The sequence below is a fragment of the Zingiber officinale genome, chromosome 2A (assembly GCF_018446385.1).
Source record: "Zingiber officinale cultivar Zhangliang chromosome 2A, Zo_v1.1, whole genome shotgun sequence".
NCBI classification, from domain to species: Eukaryota; Viridiplantae; Streptophyta; class Magnoliopsida; order Zingiberales; family Zingiberaceae; genus Zingiber; species Zingiber officinale.
In genome coordinates this window covers 143989446-144011496 of record NC_055988.1, presented here as the reverse complement: position 1 = coordinate 144011496, position 22051 = coordinate 143989446, and the positions used below count along the sequence as shown (strand labels likewise).

The following is a 22051-nucleotide window of genomic DNA, read 5'->3' as shown; positions in this document are numbered from 1 at the left end:
CTCATACATGTCCTAATAAGACCTCCTTTCTTTAAGACAATATTTTCTCACCCAAGTGCTTACGATTTATTATCAATTGTCTCCCAGATACAACGACCTACGTCTCAAAATAGGAGTACTCTAAATTATAATTCCTAATAAACTTTCGAAGCCTTGAAACTCTTAAGAAGGAGAAAGCTCGAGAGGATATTTTATAACTAAAATTAAGTGATTTGAGTGGAAGAAATAAGGTTTATTTTATGGGGATAAAGGGTTACTCCTAATTGGTGAAAGATTTCTTTCTAAAGGTAAAAAGCTATAGGGGTGTTTTTAATCAATACAACTGATATATTTATTAATTTGATTAATTATTCAATTAATATGACTACTCATATTATCAATTAATCAATTAATGTTAGCTCCACCCCTAGCGACTTGACGATCGACTATAAGCTGACTCTGTACTTTACTTCCCTTCACATAACCTAGGGACAGATTGTGAGAGGCGTCTGGAGTGAGTGTAATCACCTTTTACTACCATTAATCAATTAATGCTACCGCGTATTAATATCTAATTAATTCATTCATCTTAATTTGTAAATAAATTTTAAAAATTAAGAAATCAAAATTGATTTCTTAATCAACCTTTTCTATCCTTAATGGTTCCACGCACGTGGATTCAAATTCATACATACTCGAGTTAGCATTCATGTAATCTCATCCATGAACCTAGCTCATGTGCAAGCCAAACTTCCATCCCATTATATAAGATCAATTTGTTGGGACCTTGACGTCGCTAGAAGAGGTGAATAGCGACTCACCCAACGTTTGCTTCCTACAATGATTAGTATGCACAACAGAATATAAAAACAAATATTAACAAGAGAAAGCAAACCTAACATGTTGATTTAACATGGTTCAAAGATAAAGCTCCTACTCCACGGCTGCCCGTAAGGTGGACGATCCCGATCCGTTGGTGGATGACTCCCCGGAAAACCTTCGACTAGCTCGAATAGCTCCTTGTGGGTGGAGAAACCTCGTCACAAATTCGTACAAGCTGTTGATCACTTAAGAAGACCTTGGAGACTCTAATAGGGGTTAACCACCTCTATTTTCGTCAACAATGGCCAAACACCCCGAGCTCTCTTTAATAGAGCTCGAGAGGAAACATCTAGTTGTGTTTCCCGCCACCAGTCGACTGGTCCTAAGTGAAATTCAACCGTTATAAGCCAACGATCGGCTACCAGTCGACTGATGAAAACACCAGTTGACTGCTATAGTAATGCTACAGTAACGCTACAGTAACGCTACAGTACACACTGGAATTTTACCCTGAGTACAATCTCTCATGCACTCGTCCTTGCCCGCACAACCTACACCTAGCCTTCTAGCCTTCTTTATCAACCTTGCGTCCCTCGGATGCCTCCCCATCCTTCACGCCTTGCCTTCTGGAGTTTCTATTAGCCTTGTCATCATTGTTGGGTCTTCACTGCCAAGAGCAACGCTCTAGGATTTCATCATTTGCCAAGTCATACTTGGAGTTACATTGCAAAAACTACATACTTGGACTTATACCGCCAAGACTCATCCTTGGACTTTCCTCTTTGCCAAGATCACCCTTGAACTTTTCTTGTTGTACCTATATCCTGCACACTCACAATGCATATCAAATTTAACAATAAACCTAACTTAAACGTTTGCCCAAATATCAAAATCTATGGTACCCAGATTACTCCAACACAATTTTCATTAGATATTAATTTTTCATGTGCTCAAGAAATTAGTTTATGATGGTCTACTCACAAAATAACCATCTTATCGCTATTCAATTTATTGGTTATGAAAACCAATATTCCAGCCATCATTGCATATATATAGCCGCTTGTTGTGATTTACCTCCTCCGTGTTGGCCTTGAGACGGGTTGACGGGGGCGCTGGGGGCGAGCGTATTTACCTTTTGCCACAATATATATAGCCGCTTGAGTTAAGAAATTTTTATTTCACGAAACTTCATAAATAAGAAATACATATTCCATGAAATTGCTCAAGCTAAGAAATTCCTCCAAGTGATCTCTTGAAACATAGTCTCGACATCGATATGAGTGATTCTCTTCTCCCATTCTAAATCTCTTAAAACCAAATGCAATTTAAGCATCTCCTCTCCTCTCCACGCTCAATCGTTCTCTTTTCTCTCGATGAGTTATGAGGCATGAAAGATTTAATAGTCCTTGAGTGCAACTATTTTATACAGAAGGGCATTACATTTTAGGGTCCCTAAACCCTAATCTTCATTATAAGTAAGATTCTCAAAATCAAGAGGCCTAAGTGATCTTTATGAAATCATGTCTTTATTTTAGATGAGATTTTATCAATCCATAATATCATCCTACCTTCGAAGTTATAATTACGATCAGAAATATCGTCGTTATAGGTGTTTGTTCCATTGTTATATAAATATTTTTTTCATTGTTATTACCTAAACTCAATTCACTTTTTCAAACCTATCAAAATATTAATTAAAGATGAAATGTATATATTTTCTATAAATATATTAATGAATGCTAATAAAAATTAAACATAATATATTAAAAATAAATATAAATATATATTAAAATGTCATCCATTAATTCATGATGATTGTATGTACATCATTAAACTTGTAAAATTCATATCCATTATATCAAAAAATATTAATTTCTCTAAAGTCTTTATACGCAAAATATTTATATTCTCAGAAGTTTCAAAAAGTCTATTTCTCTTCGAACCTCCAATGCCTATAATAAATATATAAAAAATGAATATTACAATAAGATGTTTAAAATAATAAAGAAATTTTGATATACAAAATATTAAACCTACAATTTAATATCTAAGAGATAATAATAAAAACAAAAGATGAATCATAAATATTAAACAACATTTAGCATAATTAAACATTTCTGGACTAAATTCAATTTATTGGAAAAACTTATTTGTACTTCAATCAAGTGCATTTCTATATAATGCAACTCCAAATTATCCCTGGCTTTTCTCCATGATGATACCAAATCTATAATTTTGACGTATTCCAAGTACATTAACACTTAACACATAGATATCGAATTTCATTTGTTGTATCTTTTTTCTCAAAATCATAGTCCAAAAAATTTTCAATCCCTTATCCATTTACTTCACCAAGTGGATCATTCATAAGATCCATCCATTTTTTATCAAGTGTCATTATATAATTGTCAAAAAGATGGACAAAATTAACTACAAATAATTTTGGACCTACAACTTTATCATGAATGGAAAAAACAGAAGATATTTTAAAATATTAGAGACCTCACTTGTATAAAAATAAATATACTAGTAGATTACATATAGAATTTACTTTTTAATCAACCATTAGCATGTGTTATATGTTGGTTTCAAAGTAGTGGTTGCATCACTTAACTATCTTTTGCAGGGCATATAGCATACTCATTATCTTTGATGGTTGATGACGTATTCTCATCCCAATTAGGGGGGTAAACGAACTGAATCGAGTTGAATATATTAAAAATTTAAGGTTTGAATTTGACTCGAAATAGGTATATTCAAGTTCAAGCTCGATTCAAAGTTCGAAAAATTTAAAATTTAGTGCTCAAATTAGGGCTCGAGTTCGAGTTCAGCTTGAAAGATTTGAATATGTTTGCGAACTATTCAAATTATTGTTCGAAAATAGATACTCGAAAGACCCGAAATTTATTTATTTAATATATATTTAACAGGATCAAATGACAGAAAGAGTGGCTCAGGCCTCTCAGCCACCATCAGAGGGGGGGGGGGGGGGGGGAGAGAGTCAGTCTCTATCCACCGACGCGCTAAATGAGATATATTATGATGTTGTCGGTGGAAGGACAAAAAACTCCACCCTCTACGGCCTTGGCTCCCAGGCCAAAGTGACATTTAATCGTTTGAGGACTCCTAGGGGCCGTGCTAGTTCCTCTTCTTCTAGTGAGGTCCAGTCATTAAGACGCGAAAATCAAGAACTTCGCACTCAACTGAAGACAATGGATGAGAGGATGACTTCTATGGATGAGTGGAGGGCTGCTGAGTAGAAGAGGAGGACCGACCAGGATACTCTCTTTGCAAGTATGCGAGAGATCGTGGCAAATTTCGCTCGCACCCAGACGTCAGATGGTCTTGAGTCCCAGGAGACTCAAGACCCATCAGACCGTGATGATTAGTATGTTTCGAGGTTTATTCAACTACTATTTAAATCTTTATTTATCATACAAGTTACATGCAAAATATATTTGATTGTTTTATTCTACTCTGCTCATTTCTAATATTTACATTAATATATGTTTCAGGCATCAGGGTGTATATATTCAGCACGATCATCATCATCATCATCATATTCTTTCTATCTAGGTATTTATTTTTTAAAATATAAAATTCATTATACATCTATGTAACATTTCGAATTATAGATCGATATCAATCTCATCATAATTTATTATATTTTACTTTTTGCAGGACTTTACACTATTAGTTGTTTTTGAGTATTTGTTATCATGGTATGAATTTATACATTTGAGCACGGAAATACTTTGTTTATATTATGTTTGTTTATATATGTTTTGTTAGAATATGTAAACTGTGATTGAGTTAGTTTATTTGTAAACTGTGATTGTATCTGTGATTGGGTTAGTTTATTTGTAAATTGTGATTGCATCTGTGTCAGTATTTGTGATTATATCTGTGATTGTGTTAGTTTATATCTGTATTTGAGATTATAGCTGTGATTGTATTTGTGATTATAATTTGTATACATGGGGTGAATGGGAATACAAAAGGAATCTGCCAATTTTTTTTCTTTTACTGATGGAATACCGACGGAATATGTATTCCGTCGGTATTCTATATCGTAATATACCGACGGAATTGGTATTTCCGTCGAAAATTGCCGATGGAAATATCAATTCCGTCGGCGATTGCCGACGGAAATACCGTTTCTGTCGGAAATTGCAGACGGAAATACCAATTCCGTCGGTAATTTCCGACAAAAATGGTATTTCCGTCGAAAATTACGATACGAAGTTTTTATTAGAGCCCCTTCTCCGACGGAAATTATATTTCCGCCGGAAAACTGGGGCGCCAGGTGTCCGCGTGTTTACCGAAGGAAATAGATTTCTGTCGGTAGATACCAACGGAAATATTCCCTCCGTCGAGAAAATAGGTTCCAACGCATATTCTCACGACAGATTAATATCCGTTGGTAATCTGTCAGTAAGGCCCATTACCGACGGAATACCGACGGATAATTTTGTCGGTATTGCTGGATATTTTTGTAGTGTTTGACGGTCCATTTGGTGACTTCTCATGTCATTGACCGTTGACGCTCAGCCGTGCCATTACTCACTAGGGCTTTCCACCCTTGGCCAGTGGATTTTTACCTTCCCCAGGATTCGAACTCTATACCTCCAGGTTTAAGTATTAGAGTTTATGAATCCTGGTAACCAAGTGAGCCGCTCACTTGACTACCAGGATTCATAAACTCTAGTACTTAGCCTGGAGGTCTAGAGTTCGAATCCCAGGGAAGGCAAAAATCCACTGGCTAGGGGTGGGAAGACCTAGTGAATAACGACACGGTCGAGGGTCGTCAGTCGACGACATAAGGGGTTGCAGTTGGGCCGCCCAAAGAACCGCCAAGGGGTCGCCAAATGGGTTGTCAGTTGGGTCGCCCAAGGGGCCAAGGGGTCGGGTCGTTACAATAAAAAGGTGTCTTCTTATTGTAACAACCCGGCCCTTCGGCCCATTTGGCGACTTCTTATGTCGTCGACCGTCGACCCTCGACCGTGTCGTTACTCACTAGGTCTTTCCACCTCTGGCCAGTGGATTTTTGCCTTCCCCAGGATTCGAACTCTAGACCTCCAGGCTTAAGTACTAGAGTTTATGAATCCTGGTAGCCACTCAGTTGGCTACCAGGATTCATAAACTCTAGTACTTAAGCTTGGAGGTATAGAGTTCGAATCCTGGGGAAGGCAAAAATCCACTGGCCAGGGGTGGAAAGACCTAGTGAGTAATGGCACGGCCGAGGGTCGACGGTCGATGACATAAGAAGTCGCCAAATGGGTCGAAGGGTCGAGTCGTTACAGCCCTTCGGCCCATTTGGCGGTCCATTTGGTGACTTCTCATGTCGTCGACCCTCGGCCGTGCCGTTACTCACTAGGTCTTTCCACCCCTGGCCAGTGGATTTTTGCCTTCGTCGGGATTCGAACTCTAGACCTCTAGGCTTAAGTACTAGAGTTTATGAATCCTAGTAGCCAATTGAGTTAAATATCTATAGTGATGCGGATTGGGCAAGTTCTCCTAAAGATGGACACTCTACTAGTGGATATGAAATATTTCTTAGACGAAATCTTATCTCATGGAATTCGAACAAGCAACCTACGGTATCTCATTCAAGCACTGAAGTAGAATATAAAGTTATAGCAAATACAACATCAAAAATTATTTTGCTTCAATAACTTCTCTATGAACTTCATCCTGCATCAAATATTGTACCAAAAATTTGGTATGATAATATTGGAGCAACATATCTCACAGTAAATTCAATCTTCATGCTCGTGTGAAACATGTGGAAATTAATTTTATTTTATTCGAGGCAACTCAATAATTATCAGTTTCTTATATTTCTACCGAGGATCAAATTACTAATATCTTTACTAAGTCATTATCCAAATAATATTTCAACAAGCTAGCAAGCAAACTAACATCAAAGGTCTCCCGTTGAAGTTGTCAAAGGGTAAAAGAGAATTATTCAACAAACCTAATCAAGATTAGGATGTAGTAATTATTAAAATAAATCAATTAACTAATTTCCTTTTATCAATTGACAAAGTATGTAATGTCTCTATATATATATATTGTATATCTCATGACCAAATCAATCATGAAGTTTATTTTATTATCTCTTCTCTCTTGTCTAGTTAACTTAACATGAGGTTTGGAGGTGGACAGTAGCGAAGAGGTTGAGGTGGATAGCAGCAACGAGGTTGCGGTGGACAGTAGCGAGGAGAGGCGCTGGAAGACAGTGGCGGTAGAGAGCACTCTGAGAGCAATGGTCTTGTTGTATGTTTGTTTCTAGGGCAAAAATTGAAATGATAAAGATGGATGAAGATTGCGTCTTTCATGTTTAAAAAAAAATCACCTAGTAAGCAAATAGGCTTAGAGTTTCGGCTCAATAGAAAACTGAAAAAGTAATAACAATGGGAGAAAAAAATACATCGTTGAAGGTCTTGCAATAACAACAGACGGAAATCCCGTCGTTGAAGGTATGACATTAACGACTGAAATAAAAACACAGTCATTGATAACAAAGCATCAATGATGGGAGAAAATACTATCGTTAATGCTTATACATCAAGACAGACACTAAATCTTGTCTCAGATGAACTATCAATAACGACACTAATTGATATCGTCATTAATATTTCATCATTAAAAATAGTTTTCCAGTAGTAGAGAAGGATCTATTGTACACAAAGCTTTGCAAAAGGTTATTTTTGATACTCAAATCTGTAACCTATAAATCACATGAGTTCAACTTTACCATGAATGAGGAAGAAACGAACAAAAGCAACAATCTCATAAAATTGAGCAAGATGAAACAGATATTGGAAGGGACATTACACGTGGAATGAACATTCAGATATGATGCATTTGTTAGAAATTATAAATGGAAAAATAATCAAAAAGGTTTAAATGCCTTTTGGATGATTAAAGGGTGCATCTAATGAAGAGGTAATATGCCTCTTAGGAAAGGATGCGATCTACATCATCCATTTTGAAATGGATGGATGAGATCTAATTGAACCAAGAGGTTCTTATACCCTTTCATATGTATAAATAAAGTCCCTCACATATTCATTCATTCATTCACTCACTTCCTGTATCGCCCGGCCTTCTAACCTTACTTTACAGGGCAGACGTTACTCTTTTCGTATCTAACATTTTGGCATTCTTACACATTATGTACTACTCAGTCCATAGATCTACTCTAACTTGTTTCGACTGGTAGGACATGACTTGGAGCCAAGTAGAGATGCACGACCGTGTGACTCCACACGACCGTATCTCCTTGGTCGAGATGAAGAGGAGCATGGCTGTGTGACTCCACATGGCTGTATCCCTTTGGTCGAGAGGAAGAGGGGCACGGCCGTGTGAATCCACACGGCCGTGTCCCCTTGGTCGAGAGGAAGAGGAGCATGGTCGTGTGAATCGACACGGCCGTGTCTCCTTGGTCGAGAGGAAGAGGAGCACGACCATGTGAATCCACACAGCCGTGTCCCCTTGGCCGAGAGAAAGAGGAGCACAACCGTGTGACTCCACACGACCGTGTCCCCGTGGCCGAGAGGAAGAGGTGCACGACCGTGTGAATCCACACGGCCATGTCACCTCGGCCGAGAGCAGGAAGTAGGGGGGCGTGTGAATCCACACGGTCGTGACACAGACCGTGTGGGGGTCACACCCCCCTCTACAAAAGGGTTTGTTCTCCCCTTTTTGGGAGACCCTAGAGCTCCCCTCTTCGCACTCTTATGCTGTCAAGCTAACAACTTCATCCTAGATAAATAGTGATAGTATTTCATATAAAGCGAAAAGAAGAAATTACTTTAACACTAAGTTCCGATATGTTCCATACACTAACAAGTTCCAGCTCTCCTTCCACTGTTCCGTCACACACACACAAACTACTACTCCTGCTGCTTCCTCCTACTCGAGCTTTCCTTTCCCTTTATCTGCAGTATAAGGAAATGCAATCTATAAGCGAGTGCTTAGTAAGTACCATCTACTAACAAAACATGCATTAAAACAAGAATAAGCTTTTCAAATACTGCTTATGAAAACACAACAATGGAAACATGCTTTTCAAACTGCTTGGGGAAAACACAAACATGCACTTGATAGTAATTCACGTTAAAATGCATAATTCAGAAATATATGCATGACATGTATTTTTAAACAGATTTATCATGCAAACATCAACTTAAAAACATGCAAGTAATGTAATGAAAACAAGAATCTTAGCATATTATAGAGTTCATCAATGCTGCACTTTATAACTCAGGTTCTCAACCTTAGGAAAACTTCTGCTAAGACAACAACGAAATTTGAAAACTTTATATTACATAACTAGTGAAAATAATAATAACTTGCTTGGGTCTGGCATTGTATCACTTTGCGCGCATCCTTAATAAGATCTGAGGTAGCTAATCCCGAACCTATCAAGGTACTACTGTTGGATCGAGAAAGTCCTAGAGGGGGTGAATAGCGCTCGCGGCTATTTCGTTCGATTATCAGAATCATAAAAAGCGTAAGAGTTAAATCAGTGGAATAAAAACAAAAAACAATCACACAGAAAGACGCAAGAGATTTTTACTTCGTTCGGAGCCTAAATCGACTCCTACTTGAAGGCCCGCGATCCTTGATCGCTTTGCGTGGGCAACAACTATAAGCTCGATAAAAGGATTACAAGATGAAGTACAAGTAAATGCAAAAACTAATTATACCGATGACAAGAATAGAATCTCGGAGCTTCGGGTCGTCGTAGACTTGTAGCAGCACTTTCGGGCGTCTTTCAGAGAGGCACGTTGGAGACAGAAGACTTGGAAGTTGATATCCCTCAATGCTACTCGAAGTCCCCTTATAAAGGGCATCCAAGGCGCCTTGAAAGCCTCCGAAGGCGCCTTCATAGCTCCGAGTCCACCGTGTAGATAAGCGCTGACCATTATGCGCTTATCACCTTGAAGGCGCCTTCATAGGTCTTCAAGGCGCCTCCATAGCCAACCGAGGCGCCTTCAGCCTTGCTTCGCAGCCAGGTCAACTTTTGCACCCGAGGCGCCTCCAAGCTCCATGGAGGTGCCTCGGACACTGTTCATCCGAGGGAAAACTTCATTATTTTGTACCTGCAAGACATGTTAGTCCCAAACAATATCCTGCAACACAAAGTTAGCATAAAATAACAGTATAAATATGATAAAGAATATTATGACAGTCTCCGGACTGTCCGGATCTGACTTCGAATTTTCGTCCGGAAACCCTAGGTCGACCTGACGCCTACTGTTCCCTCTACGAGGAACGCGTCCTCACCTACTCCACTCAGGAGATTTACCTGCTGCCAGTGCGATCCTCCAAATCGACTGGACTTTTGCTCAGCACTCGATGCTTCCGGACTTTCTGCTAGACATCCGCTTCCCGGCTAGTCCAGTCTTTCACCTGGTTCGCGACACCAGAACTTTCCACCTAGGGTTACCACCCCCTAGGACTTTTGCCTGAAGCCATCGACCTGCCAAGACTTTTCGCATAGGGTTACCACCCCCTATGACCTAGGGTTACCACCCCCTAGGGTTTTCCCTTTGCCTAACCGCAGCTAGGACTTTCCTCCACCTAGGGTTACTGCCCCCTAGGACCTAGGGTTACCACCCCCTAGGGTTTTCACCTTTGCCTAACCGCAGTTAGGACTTTCCTGAAACACTCATTCAACATGTTAGATAACAACAAGACTTAACTTTGAACCCTTTGTCATTATCAAAACTTGGGTTCGATCGTCAGATGCTTCCCGCACCAACAACTACTAGGCGATCTAGGAACCTAGGGGCGATCTAGGAGCCTACCTATGGACCTTGTGTCCAGTACATGCCACTTTAAAGTAAAATACTTTCTTTTAAATATTGCTTTCTTATACTTTGCACTTACTTGTCATTTAAACAAGCATCTTATGTGCGCTTAATCCCCCACACTCATAGGAAAGCATTTTAGGACACTTGAATATGCTTCTTAGTCCCAAACTAAATGGGAAGCAATTCAAGATACGCTAACTATGTTCTTAATCCCAAAACTTAGAGGGGCATTTTGCATATCATGGCTTATATCTTATTTAACATACATATTTCTTAATCATGCATACAACCATACCAACCTACAACAAAGAGGTTCAGACATGCATAATAACTTATACTGCAGGTGAGTAGTACTTACATCCTTTCGCTAGATCTTACTATTATAAGGTGTAGGGAAGATCAACCCTCTCTTGTATGCCTTGATCTCCAAGATGCCCTTCACGTGCGTAAGAATCCTTGTGAAAACTCTCCTCTTAGGTCCTTCCCTTGAAGAACTTAGATATTTGGAAACCCTAGTCCTAGATCTTGGCCGAAACCACCAAGGGAAAAGAGAGGATTCGACTAGAGAGGAAAAGAAGAAGATGAAAATCTAGGTTTTCATCTCTTCCATTCCCTTTTATACTAAGTGGAAGTTGAAGCATCTCTCCACATATAATCTATATATAATGAATAGTTTTTTATTTCTAATGTGATGCTTTACCACCACCTAATGGCTACTTAAACCAATCTTAAATCAAAGGTCTAGGGTTCAAATCCTAGCCCTGGTCATTTATACACATATTTTTATTTCTTTTCTCTTCTTCTATTTTTTTTGCTCTTTTTGGAGGAAAGGAAATTTACGGGTGTTACACCAAGATAAAAGTCGTTGTATCTTGGGAGACGATTGTCGTATTCTGTGAGCACCGTGTGCGGGGCAAATTCGTCTTAAAGAGATAGAGTCTAAGTCTAGCCTCGACTTAGTCGAAAATGGTGGTATACCATCATTCTGCCTGCACTCAGTTTGCATCAGTAATAAAGGACTCAATCTTTTTAAGATGAATTTTCTTCGTGCAAACTGATGGCTGGAATCAACGACGTTCCAACCGTCGTTTCAATAGGAGAGAAGCTGAAAAAGTTCAATGTAGTCGGCTTCAAAAGATGGCAGCAGAAGATATTGTTCTACCTGACAACATTAAACCTCGTACGATTTTTGCATGAAGACCCACCAGCCGCTACGGAAGATAATTCCGATAGTAAGGCTGCATACGATGCGTGGTCGCACGGAGATTTCCTGTGCCATAATTACGTTCTCAAGGCATTGGACAACGCATTGTATAACGTGTATTATTCAATAGAGACGGCAAAATCTCTATGGGAGTCACTTGAAAGGAAATACAAAATCGAAAGCGTCGGGTTGAAGAAATTCATCATCGGTCGATTTCTGGATTTCAAAATGCTGGATTCCAAGAGCGTAACATCTCAAGTCCAAGACATGCAACTGATAATGCATGATCTGGATGTCGAAGGCATGAAGCTGAACGAGTCGTTCAAAGTAGCCGCAGTAATCGAGAAACTCCCTCCGTCGTGGAAGGATTTCAAAAATTACCTAAAGCACAAGCAAAAGGAGATGGGACTTGAAGACCTAATCCCAAGGCTACGAATAGAGGAAGATAATCGAAAGATGTCCAACTCCAGAGAAACGAAGCGGGCAGTCGACGAGATGTCCTACCTGGCTGAGTCAAAAGCCAAAAAGCCGAAGCAATCCAAAAAGAATGCTCAAGGCAAGAAATTCAAGGGTACATGCTACAACTGCGGAAAGCCAGGAGACATGTCCAAGGATTGCAGATGCCCGAAGAAACCAACCAAGAGTCAGAAGAATGTTGCGAACCAAGTCGTAACTTCTGACTACATGGAATTGGATCTCACTGCGATCGTGTTTAAAGCCAACACGGTGGTGGATAACTTGAAGCAGTGGTGGATCGATACTGGAGCAACCCGTCATATCTGTTCTGATAAGGCGATGTTCACTAAGTATACTCCGATAAGTGGAAGAAAGCTCTATATTGGCAATTCCATTACATTCCCGATTGTCAGACTCGGGAAAGTTGTTCTAAAAATGATGTCTGGGAAAGAGATAACGCTCATTGATGTGCTCCATGTTCACGACATCAGGAAAAACCTAGTTCTGGATCAGCACTTGTTAAGGCCGGTTTCAGACTAGTGTTCCAGTCAAACAACTTTGTACTTACGAAAAATGGTGTATTCGTAGGTAAAGGGTACTTAGAACAGAGTCTGTTCAAAATGGTTGTAATGACTGTACACCGTGAATTTGATGGTAATAAAATAAAAGCTTCCAGCTATGTTGTTGAGTGTTTTAATTTGTGGCATGATCGACTTAGGTATGTCAATAATAATACTCTAAAACATCTCATCAAGTTAAATTTATTACCAAACGTCAATGTTGACGAAACATATAAATGTGAAGTGTGTGTGGAAGCAAAAATGATGAGACTACCTTTTCATTTGGTGAAAAGGTCAACGATTCTTCTAGAGTTAATACATAGTGATTTATGTGACTTAAAATTCATGCATACTAGAGGAGGTAAAAAGTATTTTATTACTTTTATCGATGACTGCACGAGGTTCTGTTATGTCTTTCTTTTAAGAAGTAAAGATGAAGCCTTAGAAGCTTTCAGAACCTATAAAACAGAAGTTGAAAATCAACTTGATAAACGAATTAAAATAATTCGTAGCGATAGAGGAGGAGAATATGGTGCACCGTTTGATGAATTTTGTTCAGAATCTGGCATTATCCATCAAACAACGGCACCTTACTCACCTCAATCAAATGGTGTTGCCGAACGTGAAAATCAGACACTAAAAGAAATGATGAATGCCTTGTTGATAAATTCAGGCTTACCCCAAAACTAGTGGAGGGAAGCTATACTATCAGCAAACCACATTCTCAACAAAATCCCTCACAAGAAAAATGATGAAATACCATATGAACTATGGAAAGGCCGCGAACCATTGTACAAATACCTAAAGGCATGGGGGTGCTTAGCAAAGGTCGAAGTACCTAAGCCAAAGCAAGTAAAGATCGGACCTAAAACGGTCGATGCGATATTTGTTGGATATGCTCATAACAGTAGTGCATATCGATTCATAGTTCACAAGTCAGACATTCCTGATATTCATGTGGGAACAACCATTGAATCTCAGAATGCGATATTCTTTGAAAATATATTCCCAAATAAGAAGGGAAACATTCAAAGTGATAATAACGGAAGTTCTAACAAAAATGACATTTCTGAACTTAGTTGTCGTAAAAGGACTATTGATAATCAAAGTGAAGAGTCACATCAGAACAAACGAGCTAGAGTTGAGAAACCATTCGGGCCAGACTTCATGACTTCTATGTTGGAAATGGACCCAAGAACATTAAGCGAAGCTCTCTCTAGTCCCGACGCCCCAATGTGGAAAGAAGTCGTCAATAGTGAAATCCAGTCCATCATGAATAACCATACTTGAAAACTAGTAGACCTTCCTTCTAGTACCAAACCATTAGGTTGTAAGTGGATACTAAAATGCAAGTATAAAGCTGATGGATCAATTGACAAGTATAAGGCTAGACTTGTAGCCAAAGGGTACAAGCAAAAGGAAGGCCTTGATTACTTTGATACCTACTCACCGGTGACAAGGATTACATCCATATGAGTACTGATAGCCATCGCAGCACTGTATGACCTTGAAATACACCAAATGGATGTTAAGACTGCATTCTTAAATGGTGAGTTGGAAGAAGAAATCTATATGGAGCAACCCGAGGGGTTCGTAGCTCCAGGAAAAGAGGAAAAGGTGTGTTGACTTGTTAAGTCGTTGTACGGACTTAAACAAGCGCCTAAACAATGGCACAAAAAATTTGATAAAATAATACTGTCAAACGAATTCAAAATAAATGAATGTGACAAATGCATTTATGTCAAAAACACACCTGAAGGTCATGTAATGATCTGTCTATACGTATAAGGTAATCATGAGTACAAAGAAAATGTTGACCAAGAATTTCAATATGAAAGACATGAGTCTAGCAGATGTTATATTGGGAATTAAAATTCTCAGGACATTAGATGGGATAGTTTTGACACAATCCCATTATATAGAGTCAGTATTGAAATGGTTCAATACGAACGATCTCTCTACAGTGAAAACACATATGGATCTAAGTCAATGCTTAGCAAAAAACCATGGTGAGCCCATATCGCAATTGGAATATTCTCGGATAATAGGCAGCTTGATGTATCTCACAAACTGCACACATCCAAATATTGCCTGTACGATCAACAAGTTGAGTCATTTTACGAGTAATCCAAATGACACTCATTGGAAAACATTGATGCGAGTTCTTAGATATTTGAAACATACTATAAACTATGGATTACATTATAGAAAGTATCCCACTGTCTTAGAGGGATAATGTGATGCTAATTGGATATCAGATACAAAAGATTCTAAATCCACTAGTGGGTATGTATTCACAATCGATGGAGGAGCAGTATCTTGGAAATCCACAAAGCAGACATGCATAGCAAAATCAACTATGGAATCCGAGTTTGTAGCATTAGACAAAGCAGCTGAAGAAGTTGAATGGCTGCGGAATTTCTTGGAAGATATTCCGAGCTGGACGAAACCTGTGCCCGCCGTACTTATACACTATGATAGTCAATCGACGATTGGAAGGGCACAGAGTAATATGTATAATGGTAAGTCTCGACATATACGTCGTAGACACAATACCATTAGGCAGTTGATCTCGAACGGAATGATTGCAATCAACTATGTCAAGTCCAAAGATAATTTGGCAGATCCTCTTACGAAGGGGCTAAGTCGAGATCAAGTATACTGCTCATCAAGAGGAATGAGATTAAAAATCTACAACTAAAAATGACTGTAACGGTAACCCAACCTTGTTGACTGAAGATCTCATGATCTTGGTTCAATGGGACAACGAAGTTACAGAAGTTGTGTTACAGCACACGAGATATATTATCATTATCTTTATCTCAATCCTAGGATGAACTTGTGCTGTCCTACCACATGTAGTGAGGATAAGCTTATGCTTTTAATGACTTCTATACCTTTATAAGGTGGAGTATGGTAGGATACTCTTGATAGAAGTGTCACCTATGTGAGTGTGAAAACTGACCTTTTCAATAAAATACTCATGAATCCAAGATGATATTCATGGCCAAAACGGAACCAACCATGAGAACCCAAAGTAAATGAGATAAATCTTTGTGTGGGTGTTATTATCTTAGTATACACAAACAGCTGAGCAGTTCAAGACATCGCGTTCACTGCGCAGCCTAGTATGCTTGATAGTATTCCACTACGAAAGGTTCAAAGCCACAAGCTACCTCTCCCGATGCATTGACTTATCAATTGAACTCTCCTTAGGTGATAACATGCATGCATTATTTTTCATTTATGTGAGGGATTGTTAGAAATTATAAATGAAAAAATAATCAAAAAAAGTTTAAATATCTTTTAGATGATTAAAGGGTGCATCTAATGAAGAGGTAGTATGCCTCTTAGGAAAGGATGTGATCTACATCACCCATTTTGAAATGGATGGATGAGATCTAATTGAACCAAGAAATTCTTATACCCTTTTATATGTATAAATAAAGTCCCTCACATACTCATTCATTCATTCACTCACTTCCTTTCAAGCAAAGCAAGCATTGCATTCTTGCATTGGAGAGTTCAAGAAGCTTCCTCAGTTCGAAGGTCTTGCGATTTGTAGTGCTGCTATCGCAAGATAAAAGTCATTGTATCTAGGGAGACGATTGTCGTATTCCGTGAGCACCGTGTGCGGGGCAAATTCGTCCTAAAGAGATAGAGTCTAATTCTAACCTCGATTTAGCCGAAAACGATGATATACCATCATTCTACCTGCACTCAATTTACATCAATAAAAAAAGATCCAAAAACATTTACAATGCAGGATGTTAAATTATTACCTAAGTATTCATAGTTCTAGATACGATGTATTTATAAATATTTTTTTCTAAATAAAATGCACAACCATGAATATTGTCCGATCTACCTTCGTCAATTTTTTTTCTGATATTGGCACAAGCTATAATAAAACTACATGCCTAATTTTCTCTAATTCTACGCCGCGAGATATCTTAATGAACCTATATAAACGTAGCATTGGTAGTTTGGTACGCTGCCCGATTGATTCTCTGCTAAAACCCTACTCTCGATTCGGCTGCGGAGGTACGATGTGTCGGGGATGGCAAGAAAAAGGGATCGGCCTTCGTGATCGGTTGCGCTGGAGAAATTCCTCCATGAGAGGATCGAGGTCGGTGGCGGTAAGGTTGTCACCCTAGGAGACGCCAGAACAGTCACTAGGAACAAGAGCAGGCTCACGGTCACCTCGGAGGTAGTTGCTTCTACTTATACTTAAAAAAAATTTAATCCGTCGATTTCCCTCTATAATTTGCCACTTTAATTTCCATATTGCGGAGAATCTGTCTTCTCGATTTCGATGTTAAAAGTGCACCTAGGTTGCATTGGTGAATTACCCTCTTCGTGTGTGTTGGTTTGGTATCATTTGTGAAGGAAATGGTTTGTTTCCATATTTTATTAATGAAAATCGATGTTTTTGCGAGTGAATTATGGAGCTGCACGATATGCAATAGTATCTGATCGGTCTTTCATAGGAGCATAATGCTATGCAATGGCTAGGTTTGTTTTTGCTGTTATTTGGAATATGGGATTTATTGTACATAGGCGAACTAGCATTCTCATGGATTGGTACCTACCAAGGTTTGTGGGTCACAAACAATGGTGTGGAAACCCGTTTGTCCTGTAGTTCTTTTTTGTTTTCCTTCGTGAATGATTTGAAGTAGCTCTTTGGTGTAGGATTAGTCCTTAGTACCTCTACTTATTGCAAAATTTAAATTTCTATGCATGAAGATGGTGATCTCTGAAATTGAAATGTGACTTCTAATTTTGCATCTTAAAGAGAAGTACCTGTTTTTTTAGTTTGTTTCTTTCTCTGAGAGAGATGGCATGGTCCACAAAGAGCAGGATATGAAAATACAACTTATCCAAAAGGCTTATGCTAGTTGTACATCTCATCTATCAAAAAATGTTTACAGAAGAAGACCTTTAGTCTGACTTGTTCCTGAATATAGATAGTTCAGCATGCGTGTGTTGTTGCCCAAGCTAACCCACACAATTGTATCTATATTCATTTGTGGCAAAAAGTGATAAACTATTCCTCTCCATGCCTGTCCCAAGGCATTTGGAAGACGTAAATCATGATGACCCAACATGAGAGAAATTTTATTCTCCCGGGATTGTTCTCCTAATAATTCGATATCTATTCGTTTGTAATAATTTAGCACCCGAGTACTAAGTGGGCTATACCCGAAGGGGCATATGAATTCATATTCATTGTGGCAACAGGTGAATACGTTCGCCCCCAGCGTCCCTGTCAACCCGTCCCAAGGTCAACACGGAGGAAGTAAATCACGGACGGCTACTAGCCTTTGGAATAGTGACTAGCACATAAGGGAGGTATTTACCTCGGTTTTACCGAGATTCGAACCCCAAATCTCATTGTGGTAACACCTCATGCGTTAGCCACTAAACCCATCCGAGAAGGCATATGTATCCATATTCATGTGGCAAAAAGGCGATTCGCTCGCCCCCAGCGCCCCCGCCAACCCGTCCCTAGGTCAACACGGAGGAGGTAAATCACGGGTGGCTACTAGCCAATAGTGCAAATGGCCAAAACATGGGGGAGGTTATGCTCGGTCACGCCGAGTTTCGACCCCAAGATCTTATGTGGCAACACCCCATGTCATAATCATCGCACCGCCCCGAAGGGACATATGTATCCATATTCATGTGGCAAAAGGCGATTCGCTCGGAGGAGGTAAATCACGGGTGGCTACTAGCCATTAGTGCAAATGGCCAAGACATGGGGGAGGTTATGCTCGATCATGCCGAGTTTCGACTCCAAGACCTCATGTGGCAACACCCCATATCTTAATCATCGCACCACCCCGAGAGGACATATGTATCCATATTCATGGACTATGTGCAAGCGGAACATGTAAGAGATTGTTTGTATACATTTTTATGCTCCTTTTACTTTTGGACGTGTGACTAAAGTTGGGGAGAACAACCCATTTATTCGTCTCGTTTTGAAAATCCACAATCCCTCCTGATTTCATCTAAATTCGTTGTCTTCCACGCATTAGAAAAATGTCTTCTTTGTAGACTAATCTTGCTAGTGCAATCCATAATGCCTTCTTATTTCGTCTAAAGTTTGACGTGACAATACATAAGAATTTTGTGTTTTTAAGTTTTGAACTTGAGCAACTATCTGCATAGGGGGAGCAAAGGAGAACATCTTTCCTTCTTTGGCTTAATGAAATAAAAAACAAATGCACATCAGCTAAGAGTAGCCATATTCAATTCTATTAACTGAGCAGTTTCAACTTCTTCAATGTAATTGTAGATGCAGAAGTATGACAACATTGAGCAAACAGTCTTCCTTCAGTTTGTGGTGGTCTACATTAGAAATAGAGGAGCTCTTCTTCATCCTTCGCACTACCAATGATGGCACCAATGAAGAGGCGTCATCCCTTGACAAACGATGTTGGTGGAATGCAGCTGTCGATAAAGAGGCCTTCAATTCTAAGGCAAAGCAAAAGGACGCAACTAAACCCCTCAAGGTGAAACTGCTGACTTGAGGGCGAACCATTGCGCATTCGGTAAAGAGGCCTTTCATTGTTTTGCTACTCTTTTTTATGACTTCAAAAGTTGTTGACGATTGGAATGCCCCGGTTAGGTTTTTATTGTTTCGGGTAAATCATTACAATCTTACATTGGAAGTTAAGGTGCCTCAAATCATGATGTTTCGTGCTCTGTTCATTTGTCTGTTTAGGTTGTATCACAAGTAAATGCAGAGTTATTCCAATATAAAGCACGAATAGATATTTTAGATCACTACACAAATAAATTTATTTAATCAAACAGAGCACATCATAAAATTAGAAGATAGATTGCTGGAAGATCCTCTGTTTGTTTTTATGCTCCTCAAAATTCAAAAAAAAAATGAAATTTAAAATAATTTCCTTATGTCAGTTTTTTTTGGGGGCACATAAACTAAACCGTACAGCTGGTTCACCAGCTATCTACGTCGAAGGCTCAGCTCGCAGCGCACGTGAGCGCCACGCCTCTCCGGATTCCGTTCTTATCCTCTCTCGCGGGCCCCACCCCCTTGCCTTCGCCCCCTTCTCTTATTAATATCCTCCGCGTGGATAACGCCCGGCGACCAGCTTGAGGCCACTCTCTCTCTCTCGATCGACATCGATGGGCCTACTCGACAAGCTTTGGGACGACACCCTCGCCGGCCCCCGCCCCGATTCCGGCCTCAGCCGCCTCCGCAAGCCGCCCTCCTTCTCCTTCTCCTCCTCCTCCTCTTCCTCCTCCCCCGGCGTCGTTTCACCCGTAGGTGAGCAAAGAATTACTTAACCTTTAAGTAATTATAACCAGATCTAGATATTTCCACTTATATATCCTGACGTTTCAGGGGCGGCGACGCCTACCGCGGCGGCGGCGGCGGCGGCTGCAGGAAGAGCGGGCAACAGCGGGGAGGGCATAAGTGTAATTACTGGCCCGCAGACTGGGGAGGAGACGAGAGTGACGCGGAGCATTATGATAAAGAGGCCTCCCGGGTGGTCGTCGACTGGGAGCGGCACTCCGCCGTCGTCGCCTGCGAGCTCCACCCCTCCCCCCTCTCCCTTCGCCGGTACACATACGTATACTACACGAACTGATTAAAAATTTTAGCAAATACTGACGAAAGGCTCGCCGATTAACAGGAGCCGGAGGCGCGCAGCGGTTCAGGAGGAAGTCAATGTCGGACTCGATGGAGAGGAGGCGATCGCCATCGGAGCTGCCGGTGGCTGATTCCAGTTCTTCTTCCACTTATCCTCCCTTCGATGTGTAATAAATAAATAAAATAAAATAAATATATAGATAGTGGATCTTGATCTCCTCCTAGAATCTGCAGTAGTGTGCATAGCTGGTGATCGTGTGTGTGGATGTAGAAGAGGTTGACGTCGTCTGTATTATTGTTTTTTTAGTGTATGATATGACCTTGTTTGTGTGCTATGTGCCAAGATCAGATATAGTTTAAGTTAATGACAATCACAAATGACTTTCCAGTAAAATTACTCTCTCAAAGATTTTTATTTATTTATTGAGGAGCAGAAGGTAATCGACCAATTCCTTGTTACTTAATTGGTAGGGCGCAGAAAAAGGGAGGTCCAGTTAGAATCCTTCTACATGGCGGCTAGCCGCCGGTTGGTCAGTTTGTCTGTTTGTGTCTCTTGGTAGGGTAATGAGGAATTAAATATTAATTATCTCAGTCAATTAATTAATAAGATAACTCTGGGTTAGGGTTGAGTAGAAATTTGATAAAATCAAATTAATCTTGATCCGGCAGTAAAGACGGGACCTCTTTTGAGGGAAGTCAACGTCACATGGAGGTCAAAGATCAAACGGTCGATCGGAAAAGGGGAGACGACCGACCGAACGGGGACTAAGCGGAAGCAAAAAATCCGACGAGGAGTCGGGTCTCCGACGCTCATGGTGAACAGGGTCGCCGGGCCGAGCGGGTAGCTCGCTCGGCCGAGGCATAAAGTAGTAATGTTGTGAATAGTTTCATCCGAGCACACGACTTGGAATCTCCCGAGCGGATCAGTACCTACGTCCGGTCGAACGTGATGGGACTGCCGAGCGGCCAAACAATCGGCGCAGAAACAGAAGAGACAAAAGGACAAGGAAAGCATCGGGGGACATCTTCTGACAACAAGCGTGTTCGACGACTAATCCATACGCAAAAGCCTATGACGGAAGGTTCTACTGTCCCATCAGAGAGGTGCTCGGACTGTAGCAGTATGGTGTCAGGCAAGTTCCTCTGACATGCTCATACTGAGGTATGGTAAGAGGACACGTATTCGCCTCGGTATGTGTGCATAAGCTTCTTCACAGCTCTATATAAGGGTCCTCACACTTCGTCGGAGGTACGCAGTCTCTGATATTCAAAGCCACTTCCTAGTTTCCTCTTGCCTGACTTGAGCGTCGGAGGGTCGACGCCGGGAACCCCTTCCCGGCCCGACTTCCTTGCAGGTTCGCAGGAGATCCCTACGACCGGTCGGAGACCCACGTCATCAGTTCGGAGAGCGCCACGTGCCCAGCGTCCATTGATTCAACGTTCGGACAGGATCAAATTGGCGCCGTCTGTGGGAACGCGCCTGCATCCGAGCGGAAGTAATGGAGGAAGCTGGACGACCGCATACGGTGATGCTCTCCACGGAGGAGCTCGACGCTCTGATCGAGGCAAGAACAGC

General features: G+C 40.4%; 1 protein-coding gene across 1 annotated transcript; it reads left to right on the top strand.

Moving 5' to 3' along the window:
- Nucleotides 1-19947: 19947 nt before the first annotated feature.
- Nucleotides 19948-20810, top strand: LOC122040109 (dormancy-associated protein homolog 3-like). Its single transcript, XM_042599470.1, has 3 exons — nt 19948-20148; nt 20227-20445; nt 20519-20810. The coding sequence occupies exons 1-3, from the start codon at nt 20007-20009 to the stop codon at nt 20644-20646; spliced, it is 489 nt and encodes a 162-aa protein (XP_042455404.1). The 5' UTR covers nt 19948-20006; the 3' UTR covers nt 20647-20810.
- Nucleotides 20811-22051: the final 1241 nt, after the last annotated feature.

Bases quoted from the DNA above. Each gene is read 5' to 3' on its own strand.
- LOC122040109 (XM_042599470.1), top strand. From the start codon at position 20,007: ATGGGCCTACTCGACAAGCTTTGGGACGACACCCTCGCCGGCCCCCGC. The intron at 20,149-20,226 runs GTGAGCAAAGAA...CTGACGTTTCAG, and splicing joins CGGCGTCGTTTCACCCGTAG to GGGCGGCGACGCCTACCGCG. The intron at 20,446-20,518 runs GTACACATACGT...GCCGATTAACAG, and splicing joins TCCCCCCTCTCCCTTCGCCG to GAGCCGGAGGCGCGCAGCGG.